Here is a 22,573-nt window from a genome sequence, read left to right on the forward strand (position 1 = left end):
AGCACGTTAGCTATGCCTTTTGAGTCTGGCTCAATGGAAAGAAAATCTATGCAGACCAGATCTAGAGGGCCACTACTTGTGATCTGCTGTAAAGGGGCAGCTTTCTGTGGGATAGTTTTCCTAGCTACGCACCTTCCACAGTTCTGGATGTATGTCGCGATTTCAGAGGCCATTTTGGGCCAGTAAAACCGGTCCTTAATGAGCTCTATGGTTCGGTCTGTACCGAGATGACCAGCATCATCGTGCACTGATTTCAACACCATCTGTCGATATTTGTCAGGTAAGACAAGCTGACTCACTTCTCTCCCAGAGGGTCGTTTGGTGACTCTGAACAGAAGGCCACGCTTTATCTTAAGTTTGGAATTTTCTCTCTGCAGCAAGGTCACGTCTGGGTTAGGATGCTTAGGAGCTGGAGCACCTTGTCCCCGCTCAACTTGAAGCTTCACTACACCTATGACCAGATCAGAGTCTTGAGCTTCTGAGAGCTCCTTTAAGCTCAACTGCTCCAGTGGGCTCATTTCAATCTGAGTAAGACCAGCATACACAGCAGGAATGGCGTCAGGCGAAACACCTAGCTGGTCAACGAATCTGGTGGTGTGTTGGTGGGAACCACCTGTAGTGATCCTACGACATAGAGCTTTGATGCCAGAGGGAGGTATATCCACCCACCCATCTCCTGTCTCCTGCAGACTCCTGGACAATAAGTCAGCATCAATATTTTCCCGGCCGGGCTTGTAGCTTGATGACATCCTTCCTGCTCCTCTGTGCAGGAGGATAACCTTTGGTCAGTTCGGTGAGTGGGCAGACGATGGAGGAATAGCTCTCAATGAACCGCCGATAGTACCCACAAAACCCTAGAAAGGATCTCAGGGACTTCAAGTCGTTGGGTTTCTTCCAGTGGGTCACAGCCCTCACTTTCTCGGGGTCAGTGGCGACTCCAGAGGCCGAAACAATGTGCCCTAGAAACTTCACCTGGGGCTGGCAAAATTGACACTTGTCAATGGAAAGTTTGAGGCCACATTCCTCTAGCCTATCCAGAACCTTTAATAGTCGCTCCTCGTGCTCCTCTAGGGTCCTACCAAAAACAATGAGATCATCAAGGTACACGAGAACTTGTAACAGGTTCATGTCTCCGACGGCTTTCTCCATTAACCTTTGGAAGGTTGCAGGAGCACCAGTGATACCTTGAGGCATTCTCTCAAACTGAAAGAAGCCAAGAGGACAGATAAAAGCTGTTTTTTCTTTATCTGCCTCTGACATCTCCACTTGGTAATATCCACTTCTCAAATCCAATACAGAGAACCATTTGCTCCCTGTCAAACAATCCAGTACATCATCTATGCGCGGCATAGTATACTGATCGGGAACAGTTCTGGAGTTCAGCAGCCGATAATCAATGCACATCCGCACTTTGCCACTCTTTTTTCTTACTATGACAATCGGAGATGCATACGGACTCCGCGACTCTTTGATTATTCCCGCTGCCAAAAGTTCCTGAAGATGGCGGCGAACATCTTCAATGTCAGCTGGGGCGATCCTGCGAGATCTCTCCCTGAACGGCCTAGCGTCTCGCAGCCTTATGTGGTGAGTCACACCTTTTGCTAGACCGATGTCCCACTCCTCCAATGAGAAGACATTGGCTCTCTCTGCTAGCTTTGTGGCTAACCTGGCTTTCCACGCCTCAGGTATGGGGGAATCCCCAAAGTCAAACAGCTCAGGGTCAATAGACCTCTCTTGGACTGAGGTCTTCTTTAACTCAGTGACCGTGTCTACCAGGTACACTTGGGCCAGCACTGTGCCAGTAGGGACAGCGGTCTCCTTTTGGGACTCATTTCTTAGCAGAAGTTTGAAACCATTGGTATCCATCGCAGACGCTGGCAGTACAACAGGTGGAACCAGTACACCAGCTGGGAGGTTTGCTGTTTCATCTACCTCGACCATCAGGATACTTTTACCCAAGGGCTGCTGCTGCTCCACTTTACAGACAGCATAACGCTCTCCCCCTGGGGGAATGGTGAGAGACCCGGGGCCTTGCCACTTCACCTGACCAACCACGCCCAGTGGTAAGACGCTAGGTGATGAGAGGTGTTCTGGTGTGAGAGTATCTATCCTCAGTGAATGAACCTCACTGTTACCTTTAAACTCTCCACAATGGGTGAGCAAAGAATGCAGTTTCTTTGAGATGGTGCCAATAATGGCGGGAACTGGGTCTGGACTCTTTGGGTCGGGGCATACTAGAGCCAAGATGGAGACTGCCTCTTCAGGTCCCTCTGTGTTAGGGGGAAACCCCAACTCAACGACCACATACCCCTTGTATGGGTAAGTAGATTCACTCAGGCCCCATATGGCAAGGTCTGTGAGTGGAAGGATGGGCACATCGGGGAGGTGACGGGAGTACCAGCTCTCAAAAATGATGGTGACTCGAGAACCACTGTCTAAAAGAGCTCTACATGGCTGCCCTTCGATGGTCACATTGGCCATCATGGATGGACCAACCAGCCCTTCTGGCAAACCACTAAGTGAAGGTGTGTGCACTGAGCTTTTCCTGACTGAACCAACCCCTTTAGACTCAGCAGAGCCTTTTGAAGCCCCCTTCTCCTCCTTACTCTTGCGCAGCGCTCCGAGCAGTCTTTGGATTACTTTAGCTGTGTTCTCTGGGGCTATGCAGTGAGTGGCGATATGGCCGTTCTCGCCACACCGGTAACAGAAAAAACTTTCAGGATCTTTTACAGTGTATGGTTTCGAAGCTTTGCCGTATCTAGCTCCCCCATTTATCCTTTTTGTGTCTGCTGAGGTTGCACCATGTGAAACAGACATGACAGTTAACTGGTGTCGTAACTGTTGCACTTGCTGCGTTAACTGCTGGACTTCACTTGCTGTTGCAGTATCTGTACTTTTCTTGGGTGGTTTTTGTGCTAACTCAGCTTGTGAGTCTTGTCGCTTGTTTGTTAGCTCATTAAGCTGAGAGCGTAGATCTTTAATCTCTGTTTTTAACTCTTGAACTTCTGCTGATTTGGTTTTTGTCTCCTCACCAACTTTAACTTGTCTCACTGTTGTGTTTAACTTACGTCGTGCAGTCTCATATTCTTCCTCCTCCCGGATCTCATTCAGGAGCCTCAGAAAGGTAGGGGGTTTCTCCTTCCTTTCTCTTAGTCTCAGCTGTAAAAGCATGATGTCAGACTCAGGAGCGCCCCTTATGAGTTGGTCGATGCGTGCACGATCAGCTCTGTGACTCGGAAGACCTCCTCTTTGCACCACTTTGGTCAGTGAGCGTTCCAACCTTTTCAGGAAGTCTGACAGCTTTTCTCCTCGCTGTTGGTGGAGACTCCTGAAAGCAAAATACAAATCTTCACCAGACTCAGGAGTTCCGAATGCACTTTCTATAGCTTCTACATAACACTCAGGGCTAGCATCAGGATTATTTAGCCGCACAGCTTGGATAATTTCCAGAGCAGGCCCCTTTAAACTCTCTGCTATTCTCTTTCGTTTTTCTCGGGCGGAACAGTCACACTCTTCCATCATCAGGCGAGCCTGCTCGAGCCAGTGTTCAACACTCTCCTCACCTGCTGGGGTGGGGAGATGACCAGAGAACGTCCGAAGACGTCTAAATGCATTGTTCTCACTGGTAGGTCGCATTGTTTTTACTAACAGATCTCCAACTGCACGTATGATCGATTCAGGTGAGTTATCCTGTGGAACATCTGTAGACAGCATGGCATGAACATCATCAACTGATTTTCCCTCCTCTTTCATTAGCTTGTTAAGCTTGGCTAAGAAGTCATCAGCCGGACTCTCAGATTCAACAAAGAGGGATATTTTCCAGGCAGGACCTCCATCCAATGTCTGAAGTTGAGATGGTATGCGGTCTGGGTGAACATCTTGACGACATTCACAAAGTACTAGACTATTGCCGGTCTTAATGTCAAGTACTGTCTCTCTTACTTTCACTCTTCCAAAAGCTTTCACTGTCTCAGCAGTCTCTTCAATGGCTGTATGGTCAGTGTCAGCAGGAACGTCATGCAGTACAAAGGCCCGGTTTGGGTCTATGCCTGCCTCACTGCACCAGCTACTAAGCTCAGGTGCTGGCTGAGAAGCTGTCTGACTAGTTGTCTGAGTAGTCGTCTGAGTAGTCATTACTCTAACCTGCTACTGGTGTGTAACTGTGAAAACTGAAACGAAATGCACCTTTAACGGGCAAAAACTAAAAAGATTAAGCATGGGAATATTCCCAGCGGTGCCTCCATTTTGTGTAACACCCGTCTCATGTACCTATGGGGCGGGGCCCGAGTTAGACTTATGATATTCCCTTTTTTGTTTTGCTTAATAAATAAAATAAGAATTTAGTAAATGAAAAACACACACAATAGCACTTTAAATGTAAATACCTTCTTTAGTTAGAGGATTTTTTTAGTTCAAAATAGAAAAATAAAAATAGGCAATAATCACTTGGGTTCAGTGACAATACAATTAACATTCAACAGAAATGATACCCGTTTTAAATCATAAAGCGAGCGAATAATGCAATGAACCCACACACACACACCACAGTCCACAACAGTCTGGGAAAAGCTATCCCAAAACCCCGTTGCAGGCCTGTTCCGTTGCTCGTGTGCGTTGAGGCCCAAAACACACTGGCCGCTTCGCTTTCTGAAAGCAAAATAAAAGGCACGTGCAAATCAAGTTACTCACGGCTCCCGACAACAGTCCCTGCGCTCCCGACAGTCCGTGGGGAAACAGGGGATGGCGGCTCGCCGGCAGGCGCAGCCGAAACTCACAGTCCACTCGTACGATTCCGTCCGACAGCTCTCGTCCACACCAGAGGGCGCAGATCCTCTTGACAGGGCTATCAGACTGTTATCAGGTAACAGTCCGTTGACCTACAAACAAGAGCTTTCAGCCTCTAAAAAAAAACGTTGACGCGGTTGGGCTAACTCGTGTCTCCCTCTTTTCCTTCTTTTTTTTCTTTTTCGCTTTCTTCCCGGAACCACCACAGAGTCTAAATCCCACCCCCTCACGTCAGACTGCTCCCGCGATTGGCCGGAGTCTCCAAGCTCTGCACAAGCCAAACACAGCAAAGACTTTTGTGATCGACAACTCTTAAAACAAATATTGTGTAAATAACGTAATTACACTTGAACACAGTCTCCGATGAACTTACTCTTTTTCCTTTTAGAACACGACATGAGATGACATGAACTTATATTTTTAACACATACTTCATGTAGATTTTAAACTTTTTAACCTTTGTATTTTAACCATATTTATGCATTTTTAAACACATGAATACACAATAAACTTCACATGAATTATGAATCTGTACATTATATTATTATCAAAAATGCAAATACACCCATTACTTTAGCAAGGGCTACACATATATATATATATATATATATATATGTATGCATAAGCCAAAAAGCTGCAGGGGGAATCTCACAACAACATTTGTTCTAATGAAGACACTGATTAGTGAGAGTTCAAACTCCAGCTCCCAGAGGCTGAAGTGTCCTCAGGTGGACGATCACCTCATTAAGTTGGACACGGTTAATGAAGTCCCTCAGGTCAAAGGTCACTGCAGCTCGTCAACGTGTTTGTCCCTGAGGCGTCTTCACACAAGACACAGTTTCCACTGGTTCCCTCAGAAAGGACGGAGCACTTGGAGTTTTCCACAGAGACCAATCAGCAGGACCGGTAAGGACCTCCCCTCGGACCCGTGGACTTCAGGTCACATGACAAACTGAAAGTTACATGTGAATTTTAACTTTCTGATTCTTGTCGTGTAGAAAACTTTCTGCAACTGTTGAGTTGATTCCTGCTCACATTCACTTCACTGAAATTCTCTTATCGGGGACTTTCACTTCTTGTTCACTGATCTGTCTGTGATACATGTGATCAACGGGCTTCTGCATGGTACTGACCTGAGACCTGTGACCATTGACCTCTGACCTCTGACCTGTGACCACTGACCACTATCAGAGAGGCGCTTGACTAGTGGCAGAATAATTGGACTATGGGCAGAAAGTTACAGACATCGGACTGGAAGGTCGCTGGTTCGACTCCTCGCGATGACAATACAACATACCTGCCAGGACAACACCCGGATCTGTTCCAAAGAGCACTCTCCCTACCCCCACTGTCTAAGTGCCCCTGAGCAAGGCACCTTACTCCCCCAACATCTGCTCCCCGGGCGCTGTGCATGGCTGCCCACTGCTCTGTGTGTCCTGTGATGTTCACCAGATGGGTCAAAAGCAGAAGACAAATTTCCCTACTAACCCTAACCCTGCATGTCGTGTGATGGTGCATGTGTTTGGGATCAATAAATGTATCTTATCTTAGCTGCGACCTCTGACCTGTGACCCCTGACCTTTGACCCGTGACCACTGACCTGTGACCATTGACCTGTGACAACTTGATTAGCTGTTTGAATTTGGTTAGGGTTAGCTCCAGCGCCCCCTAAAGGCTGGTTTCTCTACTGCTGATGAGATGTTTACATTGCAGCAGCCAATCAGACTGGTTGATCTGCACAGCTGCACAACTCATTCTTCTCTGATGTCCTGTCATCACAATACGATCCACAAACAAGACGTCAATCAAATATTTCCATACATATTCTTTGTTTCATAGCCAGAGTAGTTGTATATGAACATGGCATATGCAGTGCAAATCCAATAACGTCCGTCTCACATGTCCATAAACTGAGGTAAGACTGGATCTCCTCAGCCTGAGTGACCCGGTAGTTCCTCTGGATAAACTGGTCATCGAATCACACATTGCTCAAACGTGTTTTCACGTGTCACTCACCTGATGAGAGGGAGGATGTTGTCAAGGTTCTGATGTCCGACTGAATGGAAGTCAACGTCAGGCGGAGACCAGGCCCAGCATCCAGTCTGTTCCTGTCCTTTGTCTTTAAGCCACAAGGGCTGAACATCCAGTCTCACACAGGTAAGTTGTGGCAAAAGGCATGAGAACCATCAACGTCTTCGGAGACACATCAGTATACTCCAAGTACACATGTGTCCAGAACTGTGTCAGTTGCGTCTGTGCAAAGATCAGCTTCAAAGACGTATCACAAGAAGATCCACAAGTCTTTCCTTCTCCCTGGAACTGAGGCCTGCGATAACAGTTCTGGATCCTGCTTATCTGCTCGCTGAGTGCAGGGACATGTCTCCGGAGCTGCGTCCTCAGGGTCCACAGGTGCTCCTCAATGACACAGGCCTCTCCTCTTTGTTGGGAAACTCACACAGGTGGTCAAAGGACTGGTAGTTTTTCTGGACCACTCTTCTGTCCCATAGCTCGAGCTTCCTTCTCGTGGCCTCTATCTGTCCGGACAGGAAACAGGGTCAAGGCTTTTCCTTGGAGGGACAGCTTGAGGAAACTCCCACAGCCAATCGAAGTCCCAGAATCGATCTGACAGTTCAAGTTCCCGACCTCGTCACTCAGTTCAGCACTCGACTGCTTCAGTCACATTTTATCGCTGATTATTCAGGGACATTAATATCAGTAGTTTTTTATGAAGATTGCTAAAGTGGAGGACCAGCTCAAATCTCTGAGGAAACCCTGACAGTCATGTTGTCTGAACACTGTTCAGCTCAGTAAAAGACGATAATCGTGTTGCACTGATCAATCGTTGTCAGTGATTCAGTCTGAAGAGAAGATGAATTTGAGAATGAATTCCATGTCAGAGGCAGAGTCTTTGGTCTGAGTTGCAACGTGAAGTGGGTTGTGATGACGTGGGACGGTCTCGGGGGACGTTCCTGTTGTTAAAGGCTCGTTGAGAAGTGCAGTCGACTGCAGCTCGTTCTGTCGGCTGCTTGTTAAACAGACGTCTGAGTGAGTTCAGCTGCATGTTCACGTGTTTGCGACGCGATGTAGAGGAGCTTGTGTTGCTTCAGTGTCAGAAGGAATGAAAACAAAGGTGTTGTTTGTGTTCAGTGAACCAAAGGATTTCAGTTCTTTGGGGGGTTAATGTTTCAATATTTCTAAACAGTTTTTACACTGAAAACGAAAACGATGCTGAATTCAACGTCATCAACTTCATCCTACTTTGTTCTTGAGGCTTATTTACATGTGGGAACTTTGAGATACTTGTTCTTCATGTTGACTGCAGTGATTTACGTGTTCATCCTGATTTCCAACACGTCTCTGATTGTAGTTATCTGTATGAACAGAAGTCTCCATGAACCTATGTACGTGTTCCTGTGCAGCCTGTTTGTAAATGAACTGTATGGTAGCACAGGGCTGTTTCCTCTGCTCCTGCTCCAGATCCTCTCAGACGTTCACACTGTTTCTCGTCCTCTTTGTTCCCTGCAGATCTTCTGTGTTTATTCTTACGGAAGTGTTGAATTTACTATTTTAGCCGTGATGTCTTATGACCGATATCTGGCCATCTGTTGTCCTCTGCAGTACAACACACGTATGACGGTGAACAAAGCAGTCACCTTCATTATTGTGCTCTGGTTTTACTCTTTTGTGAAGTTTCTGGTTTTGCTATTGTTGAACATCCGTTTGCCTCTTTGTGGAAACGTCTTGGACAGTTTGTATTGTCATAACTTCCTTGTGGTGAAGTTAGCGTGTTCCGACACCACTGTGAACAACATCTACGGACTGTTCATTGTTTCTTTAACCGTCTTAGTTCCTTTGCTTCCGATCCTGTTCTCCTACACAAAGATTCTCAAAGTTTGTTTCTCTGGTTCCAAACAGACGAGACAGAAAGCCGTCAGTACCTGCACCCCCCACCTGGTGTCGCTGCTCAACTTCTCTTTCGGCTGTTTGTTTGAGCTCCTGCGCAGCAGGTTTGATATGAGCACGTTTCTCTCTGAGCTCAGAATCTTCCTGTCTCTGTATTTTCTCATCATTCAGCCGCTGTTGACTCCTCTCATGTTCGGACTGCAGATGTCAACGATACGAAACGCCTGGAAACTCCTCATCTGCGCTCAGACGTCACAGGGATTTTGAACAACTTTAACAAATGTGTTGATGAAAGACGCTGATTTAAATTAAAGCTCATTTACACTTCAATGTTTGTTATTTCATGGTTCAGCCTCAGAGGTTGAATCAGAAGCTTCATGATCTTTAGCTTTAGCGCGTCTCTCATCCTGAAACTGTGACTCAGTGTTTCAGTGTTAATCTCAGACTTCATAAAACAATACGTAAGATTGTTGGAAAAGCAAATAGAATGCATCTCCCACAATGCATCTCTTCCCAACAGTAACCTTTTCCTGATGACTTTTCTTGGCCATGTGTCTAAGAACTGTGAATTAATCTAAATACATAACTTCCCTTTAACAACAGTCTCCTTATGAACACATTGAAATTCACTCGAGTGACATTGGATCAAATCAAACTGATGAATATCAGTCTGATACTTTTCATCATTATTGTTTTGTTTCACAAAAGGTAAAGAAAGAGATCATTGATTCCTGGATCCGCCCCCTGATCCAGATCTGCATCCAAATTTAACGAGTTCCTCTGTGACCCGAAAACCTTCCTGCACAGGTTCACTGGACATTTCTCCAGACGAACGATATGAAAACAAAGAGACAAAGACATGAAACTAACTTTCAAAAGTCCAAACTCTCCAACAAAGTGTTTTCACTGCAAACCCACAGAACCAGGTTCAGTTTGATCCAGACCCAGAACTCCTCCTCTGCTCTGAGGAACCTTTCACATTCTGTATATGGATATAAAAGTTCATATGTATTTATGTAGATTCATAAACTGATTTAATAATGTTTTCATCACAGCCTGAGCATCGTCACAGTGACACAAGCAATTCCTTTTTTTTCTAGAAACACTGGGACGAAAGCCTGTATGTGTTTTAATAATCATTTATCATTTGGATTTATGAGCTGCTGTGAGTATATGAATATTTTGTTGCTTGTATTGTATTGTTTCTATAAAGATATGGACGCTTTTTGTTTATTAACATTATTCAAAACAACTCAATAAAAAAAAAACATACATCTGCAAATACTAAGAAAATAAAGATGATTTCTTATGTAAAGTATAAACATCTTTTCTTCATTGTTTCTTTTGTAAATCACATTTCATTGAGCTGATGCTTTTATCCAGAGAGACTCAAAATGAGTTCATCCTGAACAACAGCCCAGAACAACAAGAATCAAAAAGGTAACATTTGCTCATCATGCCATGCTGTGTCAGTTCTGTCCTTTTAGTTTGTTGATTCCAGTTTCTTTGTGCTTTCTGTTTCCTGTTTTATTTTGTAGTCTCTTCTCCGTGTGTGTTGTTTCTGTCTTCACTTCCTGTCGTTGATTGTCGTCACCTGTGTTTAATTGCCCCTGCCTTCATCTCTACAGCAAGCTCACATGCACCAGCCCCCTGCCCCATCTGCTGAATGGTACCTGGGGGGCTGTTAGGCTCCGGGAGGACCCCGCAGCCTAAAAAAGGGTTCTGGTATGAGGGGTGGACGTTGGAGAGGGGGCATCCACAGTGGAAGCCTCCCTCTTCAGCAGCGTGCTCGGAGGCACCAGCCACCTCCTGCCCTGATTGGGTCACAGTCAGTCTCTGCCCCACGCCAGAGGCTCCCGGCAGACGCTACTCTGGTTTCGGCATCAGAGGTCCTCGCGGTGCCAGCTCCAGTCCCTGTCCTGTGCTCCTGACTGGCCTCCGGGCCGTCCGCTGAAGCCCTTGTTCTCTGCCCTTGAGCGGCCGCGGTGCCGCCTTCCCGAGCCTCAGAAAACTGTCCCACGTCGCAGCCCCCCCCCCACCCCAGTACTGGTGTGCCCTGATCCGTCCCTGCAGTTCGTGGTGGAGGTGGATGGCTCCGACACTGGGGTTGGGGCGGTCCTCTCTCAACGTTCCCCAGTGGACGGTAAGATGCACCCATGTGCTTTTTTTCCACACCGTTTTCCCCCCGCTGAGCAGAACTACGATGTCGGTAATTGGGAGCCCATCTAGCCCTCGACAGGCTAGATGGGCTCTATTGTTGGGTCGATTCAACTTCTCCTTGACTTACAGACCTGGTTCCCGCAACCTCAAGCTAGACGCTCTCTCCCGGCAGATGGCTCCTGCGATCCCCAGTCAGGCACCTGAGACCATCCTTCCTCCATCATGCATCTTGGCGGCGGCCTTCTGGGAGGTGGAGTCTCGGGTCAAGGAGACCCAGCTCACAGATCCTGGTCCAGGTAACGGTCCTCCTAACCGCCTTTATGTTCCGGCCCCCCTCAGATCCCAAGTGCTAGTTTGGGGGCATGCATCCAAGCTAGCCTGCCATCCTGGGAACCAGCGGACGCTGGAGTTCATCCGCCGGCGTTTTTGGTGGACCGGCATGACTCAAGATATCCAGGCCTTCATCGCTGCGTGCCCGGTCTGCGCCCGTTGGAAGGCCTCTCACCAACCTTCCTCGGGGTTACTCCGACCACTTCCCATCCCATGGTCCCACATCGCAGTGGATTTCGTCACGGGGCTTCCTCCCTCGGCAGGTGACACCACCATACTCACCATTGTGGATCGCTTTTCTAAAGGCATGCATTTTGTCCCTCTTCCCAAACTCCCCTCTGCCCTAGAGACAGCTGACCTCACCCAGCACGTGTTCCGGCTGCACGGTCTGCCCCTGGATATTGTCTCCGACCGCGGGCCACAGTTCACCTCACATGTGTTGAAGGCATTCTGCCGGGCTCTGGGGGCCTCGGTCAGCCTGTCCTCGGGTTATCACCCCCAGACTAACGGACAGACCGAGCGAGGTAACCAGGACTTGGAGACAGCCCTCCGCTGCGTTTCTGCCCGACATCCCTCGTCCTGGAGTTCACACCAGGCCTGGGTCGAGTACGCCCACAACTCCCTGACTAGCTCAGCCACAGGTATGACCCCTTTCATAATAATGAACGGCTTTCAACCCCCCTTGTTTCCATCGCAGGAGGAGGATGTGGCCGTCCCCTCCATTCAGCTCCATCTACGCCGCTGCCGGAGAATCTGGAGGGAGGCTCGGGCAGCGTTGGTTCGTACGGCAGCCAGGAACGAAAGGATGGCCAACCGCCGTTGTACGGCTGCACCTACCTACACAGCTGGGCAGAAGGTGTGGCTTTCCTCCCGAGAAATTCCACTCCAGGTGGAGTCTAAGAAGTTGGCTCCCCGTTACATTGGTCCGTACGAGGTGGTGAAGGTAATAAATCCGGTGACCGTACGCCTTAAGCTTCCCGCCGCTCTCAGGGTGCATCCGACCTTCCACACCTCCCTCATCAAACCTGTCTCCACCTGTCCTCTGCGCCCTCCGGCCGAGCCCCCACCACCCACCCGGCTCATCGACGGTCATCCGGCCTACACTGTCTCCAGGATCCTGGATGTCAGATGACGGGGCACGGGGTACCAGTACTTGGTTGACTGGGAGGGATACGGTCCAGAGGAAAGGTCTCGGATCTCCCGGTGACTCATCCTTGGCCCTACCCTCCTCCGAGACGTCCATCGGGCCAATCCGGACCGTCCTGGTGGGACGCCCGGAGGCGTCCGTTGAGGGGGGGGGGGGTACTGTCACAGTTCTCTGTTCCTCCAGTGCCCCTCGTCCTCTCTTCTCTCCTTTTCCCGCAGGTGCAGCTCGTCCCGTTAGATGACTCGGCTCACCAGGCGCACCTGCACTCATCAACTGCTCACTATATCTGCCCTGGCTGGGCGCGGAGTCATTGCCAGTTCGTCCTCGTCACTACAGTGGTAGTTTCTCGTTCTCGGCTCCTAAGTCAGGTTCTCCTGTGGATATTATCTCCGTTAATCCTTGTGTCTGTTCTCCTGTCCTCCAGCTACCCCGTCATCCTGCTCAACTGCTTCTCCTCTGCGCTGAAGATCTCCCGGAGCCATCAGCACCCCGTCTATCTACCTTGTCCCACGTTAAATAAACGTCATTGAACGCACCACCTCTGTGCTCTGTGTTTTGCCTCCGCTCTGGGGTCCAACTGACACGTATCGTAACAACGTCATTCTTATGCAACGTTGTCCAAAGTTTCTCCTTTACTTTCAGATCTGCCTGAAACACTGTGGGCAAAGGACAAATGTGATGTGGGTGTCATCAGAAGCTGTGATCCAGTCAGAATCACTTTTGTCCTGTTTTTGAATCCTTTTTGCAGGCTGGTGTAATTTTCCCCTGCCCTGATTCACCCGTCCGCAATCCACTGTTCCCAGTTAAGAAGATCAGAGACAAAGATCAACCTATTGAGTGGCAGTTTGTGCAGGATTTGAAGGCTGTGAATGATGGTGTAATTGTTTCTAGGTCATGTCGTCACCAAAGATGGCAAATCCCTGTCTGATAAGAGAGTAGAAGCTATTGTTAACATGCCAAACCCTTGACGAAGAAACAACTCATGTCGTTCATCTGCACATGCTCTTTCTGTAGAATGTTCATTCCTGACTTTGCTCTTCTTGAAGCCCCTTTAGGTGCTCTGTACCACGGCAAATCACTCACTCCTCACGAACGTGTGGTTTGGACTCCAGAGGCAGACGAGGCATTTGTCACACTGAAGAAGACGCTGCAGCAATCTCCCACTCTTGCTCTCCCTAACCCTGACAAACCTTTTGTTCAAGCTGTGGATGAGAGAGACCGCTGCATGACTTCCATCCTCCTTCATTCTCATGATGACAAATATCGGCCTGTCGCCTACTTCTCCACCAAACTTGATCCGGTGGCAGCTGGCCTTCCATGTTTACATGCAGTGACCGTCCTTACGAGACATAGTAGTTCACTCTGACTTGACACTCCTTGTTCCTCATGCTGTGTCTCTCATTCTTACAGAACGGAAGACCTCACATCTCTCTGCTGCTCGCTGGTTGTGGTATCCCACTATTCTTCTTGACATGCCCAACATCACAGTGAAACAGACACAGCGGCTAAAGCTGCAGCTCGCTTACCACCTCCTCTTTCTCACACACAAGCAGCTGCACTCACATCTGACATGTCCTACTCTCTCTCTGCAGTACAGTCCACTGCTGCTCCTCCTGAGATCTCCCTATGGAGGACGTCCGGTGCTATGTTCCGAGCTGGTGTGACGTATGGTCCTGACAAAAAACCCTGTTTGCCAAAACTTTTCTTTCCCCATTATGCTAAGTTATCTCATGGCAAAGATCACACATCTAAAATGGGGATGTTATCTATGATCACAGAACATTGGTTTACGAAAGGTTTCTCCACCTATGCTCAAAAATACTGTCAGGCATGCGTAATCTGCGCCACACACAATGTTGGCAGGCCAGTGGCTGTAACCAGCCAGGCAGCACACCCACCACCTACTCAACCTTTTGAACATCTGAAGATGGACTTCATAGAGCTGTCACCATCAGTAGGTAAATCTCACTGTTTAGTGATGGTCGACATGTGGTCAAAATGGGTTGAAGCTTTTCCTGCCTCAAAACAAACTGCAAGTGTGGTCATCAAAGTATTAAGAGACATTATTCCACGTTTGGGAATTCCTAGCAGACACTTCGTAAACGAAGGTGTCAAACAACTCGGTTCTCATCTCGGTATGGATGAGCGAACACACTGTGCATATCATCCAGCCAGTGGTGGAGCTGTGGAACGAGAGAACAGCACACTCACAACTAAACTTGCAAAGTGCTGTGAAGACACAGGTCTTGCATGGACAAAAGTCCTGCCTCTGGTGCTGATGTACATGAGGATGAGAACCAACCAGGTCTAACCTTTCACCTTATGAGATTCTTTTTGCAACTCCTCCCCACATTGGTGTGGCTCCTCAGTCTCCGCTTCCATCCACAGACTTGTTTGATGATGACATGTTGTCCTATTGTGCTAACCTAACTTCGTTTCTTTCAGACATCAGAATACACAGGTGACCTCCTCCCTTCCTCATCCAGCTACTGAACCACTTCACAACCTCCAGCCAGGCGACTTCGTGGTGGTCAAGGACTTCCGGAGAAAGAATTGGCGCTCACGCAGGTGGCAAGGGCCTCACCAGATACTGCTCACAACCTACACAGCTGTGAAAGTTGCTGAAAGAGCCACTTGGATCCACGCCAGCCACTGCAAACGAGTTCCAGCTCCATCGGACCAGCTGATGCCTTCAACTGAAAACACACACACACTGATACTCCCACTGATTGAGAAGCAGCGAGAGATGTGTATGATTAACCACACAACCGTTCTGCCACAACACAGAAGAAATCTGCCTGACAACTGAGACGATGGACAGGCCACAGCCATGGCATCCATTTTGACATCTAGGGTTGTGTGGCCTCAGAGGCTTACTGTATGTGTTATCCATGATCTCTTTGATTATTGTTTTGAACATTATTTTGTCTAGACACACTTCTGTGAAAGTCTCTGATGATTTAACAAACTCCTCTTTTCCTGCAGTGTCCTCTAGGAACCATCCAGCACATGTAAATTTGACAAGACACGAGAAGTGATTCAGCTCCCCTTGATCCGTCACTTGTCCCCCCCCCCCCCCCCCCCCCATGGACACTGACCGCACAGACGGTTCTGATGACTTAAGACTAGTTTTTTTTAGGTTATTTTCTCCCCCCAGCTTGTTTGTGTTTCTTAGTGATTTCACTAGAAAAAAACAGCTACTGCAATTAATCCTTTCAACTTCATATTTTATGATGCATTAATTAAAATCTCTATGAATGTTTAAGGTTGATGTGAGTTACTTTATGAAGTTTGTACATACTCTTTTTCCTAACACTTGTTGAGGGTTAAGGACAGAGGATGTCACACAATGTTAAAGCCCTATGAGACAAATTGTGGTTTGTTAATATGGGCTTTACAAATACAATTTGGTTGTTTTATTGATTAATCAATTTTACTTCGTAGGATGAATTTTAGAAGATTTTACTGGATATTTTCAACCTTAGATATAACATATGTTGACATTTAACGTTTTATTACATGTTAATATGAGTTACTTTTGCCAATCAATACAGTGTCAATGAAGTCCATCAATCAATGAGATGATGATGTTGTTTGACCTGATTTTCTTCAATTTTTTCATTTTAAATGCTGCTCATTGCAAGAAAATAAGGAGGATTTCATGTCTTTTTTCATATTACGTTTTATGAAACGCCTCTTTGTATAAGTTCTGGCTTTTTTGAACTTGCGGCCAGTTTTTCCACTTTGAGCACCCGTGCTTGTTGTGTAAACAATGAAGACACTGATTAGTGAGAGTTCAAACTCCAGCTCCCAGAGGCTGAAGTGTCCTCAGGTGGACGATCACCTCATTAAGTTGGACACGGTTAATGAAGTCCCTCAGGTCAAAGGTCACTGCAGCTCATCAACGTGTTTGTCCCTGAGGCGTCTTCACACGAGACACAGTTTCCACTGGTTCCCTCAGAAAGGACGGAGCACTTGGAGTTTTCCACAGAGACCAATCAGCAGGACCGGTAAGGACCTCCCCCCGGACCCGTGGACCTCAGGTCACATGACAAACTGAAAGTTTCATGTGAATTTTAACTTTCTGATTCTTGTCGTGTAGAAAACTTTCTGGAGCTGTTGAGTTGATTCCTGCTCACATTCACTGAAATGCTCTTTTATCAGGGACTTTCACTTCTTGTTCACTGATCGTCAGGCGGAGACCAGGCCCAGCATCCAGTCTGTTCCTGTCCTTTGTCTTTAAGCCACAAGGAGCTCAGAATCCTCCTGTCTCTGTATTTTCTCATCATTCAGCCGCTGTTGACTCCTCTCATGTTCGGACTGCAGATGTCAACGATACGAAACGCCTGGAAACTCCTCATCTGCGCTCAGACGTCACAGGGATTTTGAACAACTTTAACAAACGTGTTGATGAAAGACGCCGATTTAAATTAAAGCTCATTTACACTTCAATGTTTGTTATTTCATGGTTCAGCCTCAGACGTTTTAATCAGAAGCTTCATGATCTTTAGCTTTAGCGCGTCTCTCATCCTGAAACTGTGACTCAGTGTTTCAGTGTTAATCTCAGACTTCATAAAACATTACGTAAGATTGTTGGAAAAACAAATAGAATACATCTCCCACAATGCATCTCTTCCCAACAGTAACCTTTTACTGATGAAGTTTATTGACCATGTGTCTAAGAACTGTGAATTAATCTATATATATAATATAAATGTAGAGTATAAGTAAACTAGAACATCCCTTTAACAACAGTCTCCTTATGAACACATTGAAATTCACTCGAGTGTCATTGGATCAAATCAAACTGATGATTATCAGTCTGATACTTTTCATCACTATTGTTTTATGTCACAAAAGGTAAAGAAAGAGATCATTGATTCCTGGATCCGCCCCCTGATCCAGATCTGCATCCAAATTTAACGAGTTCCTCTGTGACCCGAAAACCTTCCTGCACAGGTTCACTGGACATTTCTCCAGACGAACGATATGAAAACAAAGAGACAAAGACATGAAACTAACTTTCAAAAGTCCAAACTCTCCAACAAAGTGTTTTCACTGCAAACCCACAGAACCAGGTTCAGTTTGATCCAGACCCAGAACTCCTCCTCTGCTCTGAGGAACCTTTCACATTCTGTATATGGATATAAAAGTTCATATGTATTTATGTACATTCATAAACTGATTTAATAATGTTTTCATCACAGCCTGAGCATCGTCACAGTGACACAAGCAATTTCCTGTCCTGATGTCCATGTGGACCGGAACAGGAAACAGTCGTGATGTTGTTGAGTGACAGCTGTGCCTCACAGTGAGGGAGCAGCTGATTGGTCGATGCAGAGCGGAGTGGACGTGTTGTAACGTTTGACCAGGTCCTGGATGTAGACTGGACCCGATCCGTTCACAGCACGGTACCAAGTACTAGTGTCTTTAAGCAGATGCTGCCACTGGTAACCAGTGAAGGAAGTGGGGGAGCGTGAGTGAACTCAGGTTAAAGACCAGTGAAGCTGCTGGTTTCTGAATGAGCTGCAGAGGTCGGAGGGCAGCAGCAGGTCGAACTACCAGGAAGGGGGGGCAGTAGTCTAGGAGTGAGATGACCAGGGCCTGGGGGGGGGGACACAGAGTTGTCAGGTCGTCGGTAGGAGGAGTCTTTCCCTGGAAGGAAAGTAGTTCAGTCTTATCACTGAGAGACGTCAGACAGACAGATTACTGCTGCTTCCTGTGTTTCAGGGGAAGAGAGAGGATTAGTTGGGTGTCATCAGCGAAGCTGTGGTAGGAAAAGTCCTGTGAGTGACTGACAGAGAGAAGAGGATGGGACAAATCAATGTTTTATATCATCAAACACTGATACTGATTCGTCTGTGAAACACTTGTATTAGATGATTGTTATCAACTAATCTCTCTTTACCATATTCAATCAATCACATTCTATCAGTCTCATATTCCCAGTTTGTCTCATATTCCCAGTTTGTCTCATATTCCCAGTTTGTCTCATAGATGTTCACAAGGATCAACTTCCTCTGTTCTTAACTCAACTAGAGTCAAACAGAAACTTAGTGATCAGTGAATAAATCTCAGTCCCATGTGAGGATCCTCTCCCAGGACACACACATGCTGATGGACCTGAACACAACAACACAACAACAGGATTCACTACATGAGAAGTACCAGTTTGTAACTTCATTTTAAAATGTTTATACATAATGTGTGATGAAGATGATGGAGCAGATGAACTGAGGAGTTCCTGATGGTAGAAGATGTGATGAGACATGTTGATCATAGTCCTCCATCAACTGACACCATCAGGATCTGGATCCACCATCAGGATCTGGATCCACCACCAGGATCTATGATGTGGCTGCAGCTGTGATCCTGGAGCTACAAACGATCAGCTCAGATCTCACATGTCCCATCAGCAGTTAAAAATACTTCTTCATGTCTGTCCTGTCGTTGTTGAGGATCCTTTGTACCGGTGTGTTGTGAGTTGTTCCTTTTACTATCGTTCAATAAATAAAGTGTTTTATCTTTTGATCAGCTGACGACGTCAGGTCTCGTTCAATCTCTGATGATGAACTAATGAACTTGATTTTATAAATTGTAAATCAGCAGAAATCTGGTTCCCTATTTTCGGATTCTTTCATGTCCAGTTGGATGTTGTTCCAGCTCCAGACGACACTTTGTCTCATCTCCCTTCAGATCCACATGTTGGCCTGCAGGCGACTCAAAGCCTCGGCTCCAACTGGAGCTGGAGCAGCAGCTTTTCATGTGTTTATATGAAGAATCTGTTTAAAGAGTTTAGTTCAAACATGAAGATTAATTTATGCTCAACGTTAGAAACAGAAACAGGCCGAGCCCTTCATTGACTTTGTGCTTTCATCTGGACATGTGTGTATGTATGTCTACATTTATATGTACATATATACGATATGTCTATATATAAAACCCTCTGTAGGTTCTAGTTATTTTAGCTGACGTGATGTCACATGTGAACTTTGTGTTGAGGAAACTGAAGTGTTTTTGTGAAATTGACATAAATCCTGTTTTGACCCTTCAGATCATCTTCCTTCAGGTTCACAGATTCCTGATGAATCGTTCTGATGGTCTCACAATTTATTGATAATTGCTCAGTTTCGTGATCATATTGTATCACAGGCCATGTGTGGCTACCCTGGGTTCCCCCCCTCATGCTGTACCGATGTAAAGTGCTGAGTATTCCTATGAGTACACACGTGTCAGGTTGAACTGGGACGCTTACTGTGATGAGGTGACCAGTTAAAAGCAGCAGCGGAGGAGGAGGCTGCCGTCGTTCGTCTTCTCTGACTCAGAAACACGGACATCCTCCTGTGATTCATCATGAACTCTTCACGAGTTTCTTATTTCACTCTGGCTGCTTATGACTCTGGACTGTTGAGACACTTGTTCTTTATCACTCTCATCTGTATGTATGTTGTGATCCTTTGTGCCAACGTGCTGCTGATTGTAGTTATCTGTATGAACAGAAGTCTCCATGAACCTATGTACGTGTTCCTGTGCAGCCTGTTTGTAAATGAACTGTATGGTAGCACAGGGCTGTTTCCTCTGCTCCTGCTCCAGATCCTCTCAGACGTTCACACTGTTTCTCGTCCTCTTTGCTTCCTGCAGATCTTCTGTTTGTACACGTATGCGAATGTGGAGTTTTGTAATTTAGCCGTGATGTCGTACGACAGATATCTGGCCATTTGTTGTCCTCTGCAGTACAACACACGTATGACGGTGAACAGAGTGGCCGTGCTCATCGCTCTGAGCTGGCTGTTCCCGTTTGTGGAAGTTGCTGTGATGATTTGTCTGAGTGCACCGTTGCAGTTGTGTGGAAACATTATCAACAAAGTTTACTGTGATAATTACAATGTGGTCAAACTTGCCTGTTCCGACACCTCAGTCAACAACATCTACGGAACCATTTACTCCACAGTCATCGTGGGTGGAGTCATCTTTTCTGTCTTTTTCACGTACGTGAAGATTTTAAAAATCTGTCTCTCTGGTTCTAAGCAGACGAGACAGAAGGCCTTCAGCACGTGCACCCCCCACCTGGTGTCGCTGCTCAACTTCTGCTGCGGTGCCACGTTCGAGGTGTTTCAGAGCAGGTTCGACATGCGCAGCGTTCCCAACGCGCTGCGCGTCTGTTTGTCTTTATACTGGATCACGTGTCAGCCGCTCTTCAACCCCTTCATCTACGGACTGAACTTGACCAAAATACGCATCTCATGTAAAAGTCTGCTCGCTGGTAAAATGTAACTTTCATGGTAAATCTAGGTCTGAATGAAATATCTGAAGATGTTTTTATTAAGAGTTGATTTCAGTGAAGATGATGCAGAGCTGGTTTGATATGGTGTGATGATTAGAACTGAGGAACAATAGAACTCACATCCCAGTTGTGATCGCTCTTTGTTCCTCTTGTGTAGAAACACTTCACTCGTGTTTCACTCGTCTTCATCTGAAATCTGGTTTCATGGTGTTAGACTTGCTCCTCACATGTGCCCGACAGTTTGACTCCTGATCATCAGAGGATGTGGCTCCTTGTTGAGATCCATGAGACAAACAGGGATTCATGAATATGAGACAATACAAATGAAACTTCATTGATTGGTGGATTTTATTGTAGAAACAAATGTTTTTTATAAGTATGGATTTCTTCTATTCTGCAGAACGTTCCACAGCAGAACATCAAGGATGCTTTTTTTAACCTGAAGAATTCTGCCGTAGATTTAATGTCAAATATTCTCAGATTATGGTTCCTGTTATTATTATTATAAGTTAGAATAAATGACAAAATATAAACATGAGTCAATGTTTCAATCGCATAAACTTGCAAGAAACAAAATCTATTGTGAAACGATTTCATATGAATAAATGTGTGAAGAGGGTTCGGCCCATCAGTCTCGTTTCTCTCTTTCATCTCATAAAAGAAAACTGAGAGATATGATTTCACATCTCTCTGATGTTTTCTAATCATCACACTTAAAACTGATCTTTATAAAAAACGGATGAATTCATGTTTCTGTTCCTGGATCAACGGGCGTCGCTTCTTCTGCCACAAACAAGTTAAAACACTGCGTCACTAATGTTGATGTTTGTTGTCGGGTCGAAGGATTCGTGACAAATGGTGCTTCCTGCCAACAGCTGTTTAGACTCCGCCCCCTTTATACCAAACATCTGTGATGTTGATGGACAGGACTTAAAGGTACCGCCTCTTTGAGGAGAACCTCAGAGCTCCCCTTTCTGTTCTTTGCAGATGATGTGGTTCTGTTCTTCAGTTTGTAGCCAAGTAGGAAATAAATGGAAAGTCATCACCTCCAGATCTACTGACTGTTAACAAATATCAGCTAGCAGCCATCTGCTCACAGCTAAAAGCTAACTATCAGCTAGCAGCCATCAGTTAGCACTTAGCAGTTAACAGGTACCAGTTACAGTTTTTCTCTATTGCTTAAGCACGATTTTCAAAACAGGGCCCGGTGTTTCACACACTAAACACAATGAGCACAACCACACACCCAATCAGCAGAACACCTCAGATCCTTTGCAAAACTAAACACTCTTGTAAAAACTATACACTTATTTATCAAAACCATATTTTTTTGCCATATGAAACACACATGCTTCATATGACTTAATTCTGCTCTAGCCAGTTACACACTGCTGTTACTAACCTTAAACACTTTTAGCAATTCCAGTTCTCAGTGATTAGAGTTCTATAAGTGAAGTACTCTGAGAAAGTGCAAATATACAATAAATTCACCAAACACAACACAAGACCAATGCTGCAGACTCATGAAAATATCATTTATTTCTCTTCATATCCCCAAATCAGTCAACATGTCAACATGGAGAATCACAACATGTCCCAGTTGTCATGCTACTACAGGAGTGTGCATAACACTGTAAGCTCGACAAATATCAGACAACAGAACATTGTGTATCCAGTACAGTTTCAATGAGGGGAACCTGAGCCTGGGGCTGGAGATCGTAAACCCTCCACCGCCAAGCAGAGAATAACTCTTTGATTGGGTTTAGAGACGGAGAGTATGGTGGAAGGTATGGTTCTGTAAACTGTGGATGGTGTTGAAACCAGTTCTGGACCAGAGCAGAGCGGTGGAATGACCCATTGTCCCAGATGACAGTGGATTGCATCTGGTGCCTGTGATTTACTGCTGTGACGATGTTGTGTAATCGGTCCAAACATGTGAGAATGTGAGTTGTGTTGTAAGGACC

The 22,573-nt window shown here is 46.1% G+C and overlaps 2 protein-coding genes across 2 annotated transcripts; both read left to right on the plus strand.

The window, feature by feature from the left end:
• Positions 1-7,874: 7,874 nt before the first annotated feature.
• On the plus strand, positions 7,875-8,955 carry LOC128440359 (olfactory receptor 1509-like). The gene is made up of 2 exons (XM_053423046.1): positions 7,875-7,893; positions 7,988-8,955. Exon 2 carries the CDS (start codon positions 8,011-8,013, stop codon positions 8,953-8,955), a length of 945 nt encoding a protein of 314 aa, XP_053279021.1. The 5' UTR covers positions 7,875-7,893; positions 7,988-8,010.
• Positions 8,956-18,729: 9,774 nt separating this feature from the next.
• On the plus strand, positions 18,730-20,599 carry LOC128440602 (putative gustatory receptor clone PTE03). Its single transcript, XM_053423352.1, has 2 exons — positions 18,730-18,750; positions 19,676-20,599. The coding sequence occupies exons 1-2, from the start codon at positions 18,730-18,732 to the stop codon at positions 20,597-20,599; spliced, it is 945 nt and encodes a 314-aa protein (XP_053279327.1).
• Positions 20,600-22,573: the final 1,974 nt, after the last annotated feature.

Source organism: Pleuronectes platessa, chromosome 5 (genome assembly GCF_947347685.1).
Source record: "Pleuronectes platessa chromosome 5, fPlePla1.1, whole genome shotgun sequence".
NCBI lineage: Eukaryota > Metazoa > Chordata > Actinopteri > Pleuronectiformes > Pleuronectidae > Pleuronectes > Pleuronectes platessa.

Excerpts from the sequence above, each read along its gene's own strand:
- LOC128440359 (XM_053423046.1), top strand. The coding sequence starts at position 8,011 with ATGCTGAATTCAACGTCATCAACTTCATCCTACTTTGTTCTTGAGGCT.
- LOC128440602 (XM_053423352.1), top strand. The coding sequence starts at position 18,730 with ATGTCCCATCAGCAGTTAAAA. Across the intron at positions 18,751-19,675 it reads TGTCCCATCAGCAGTTAAAA|ATCATGAACTCTTCACGAGT; the intron begins ATACTTCTTCAT and ends CTCCTGTGATTC.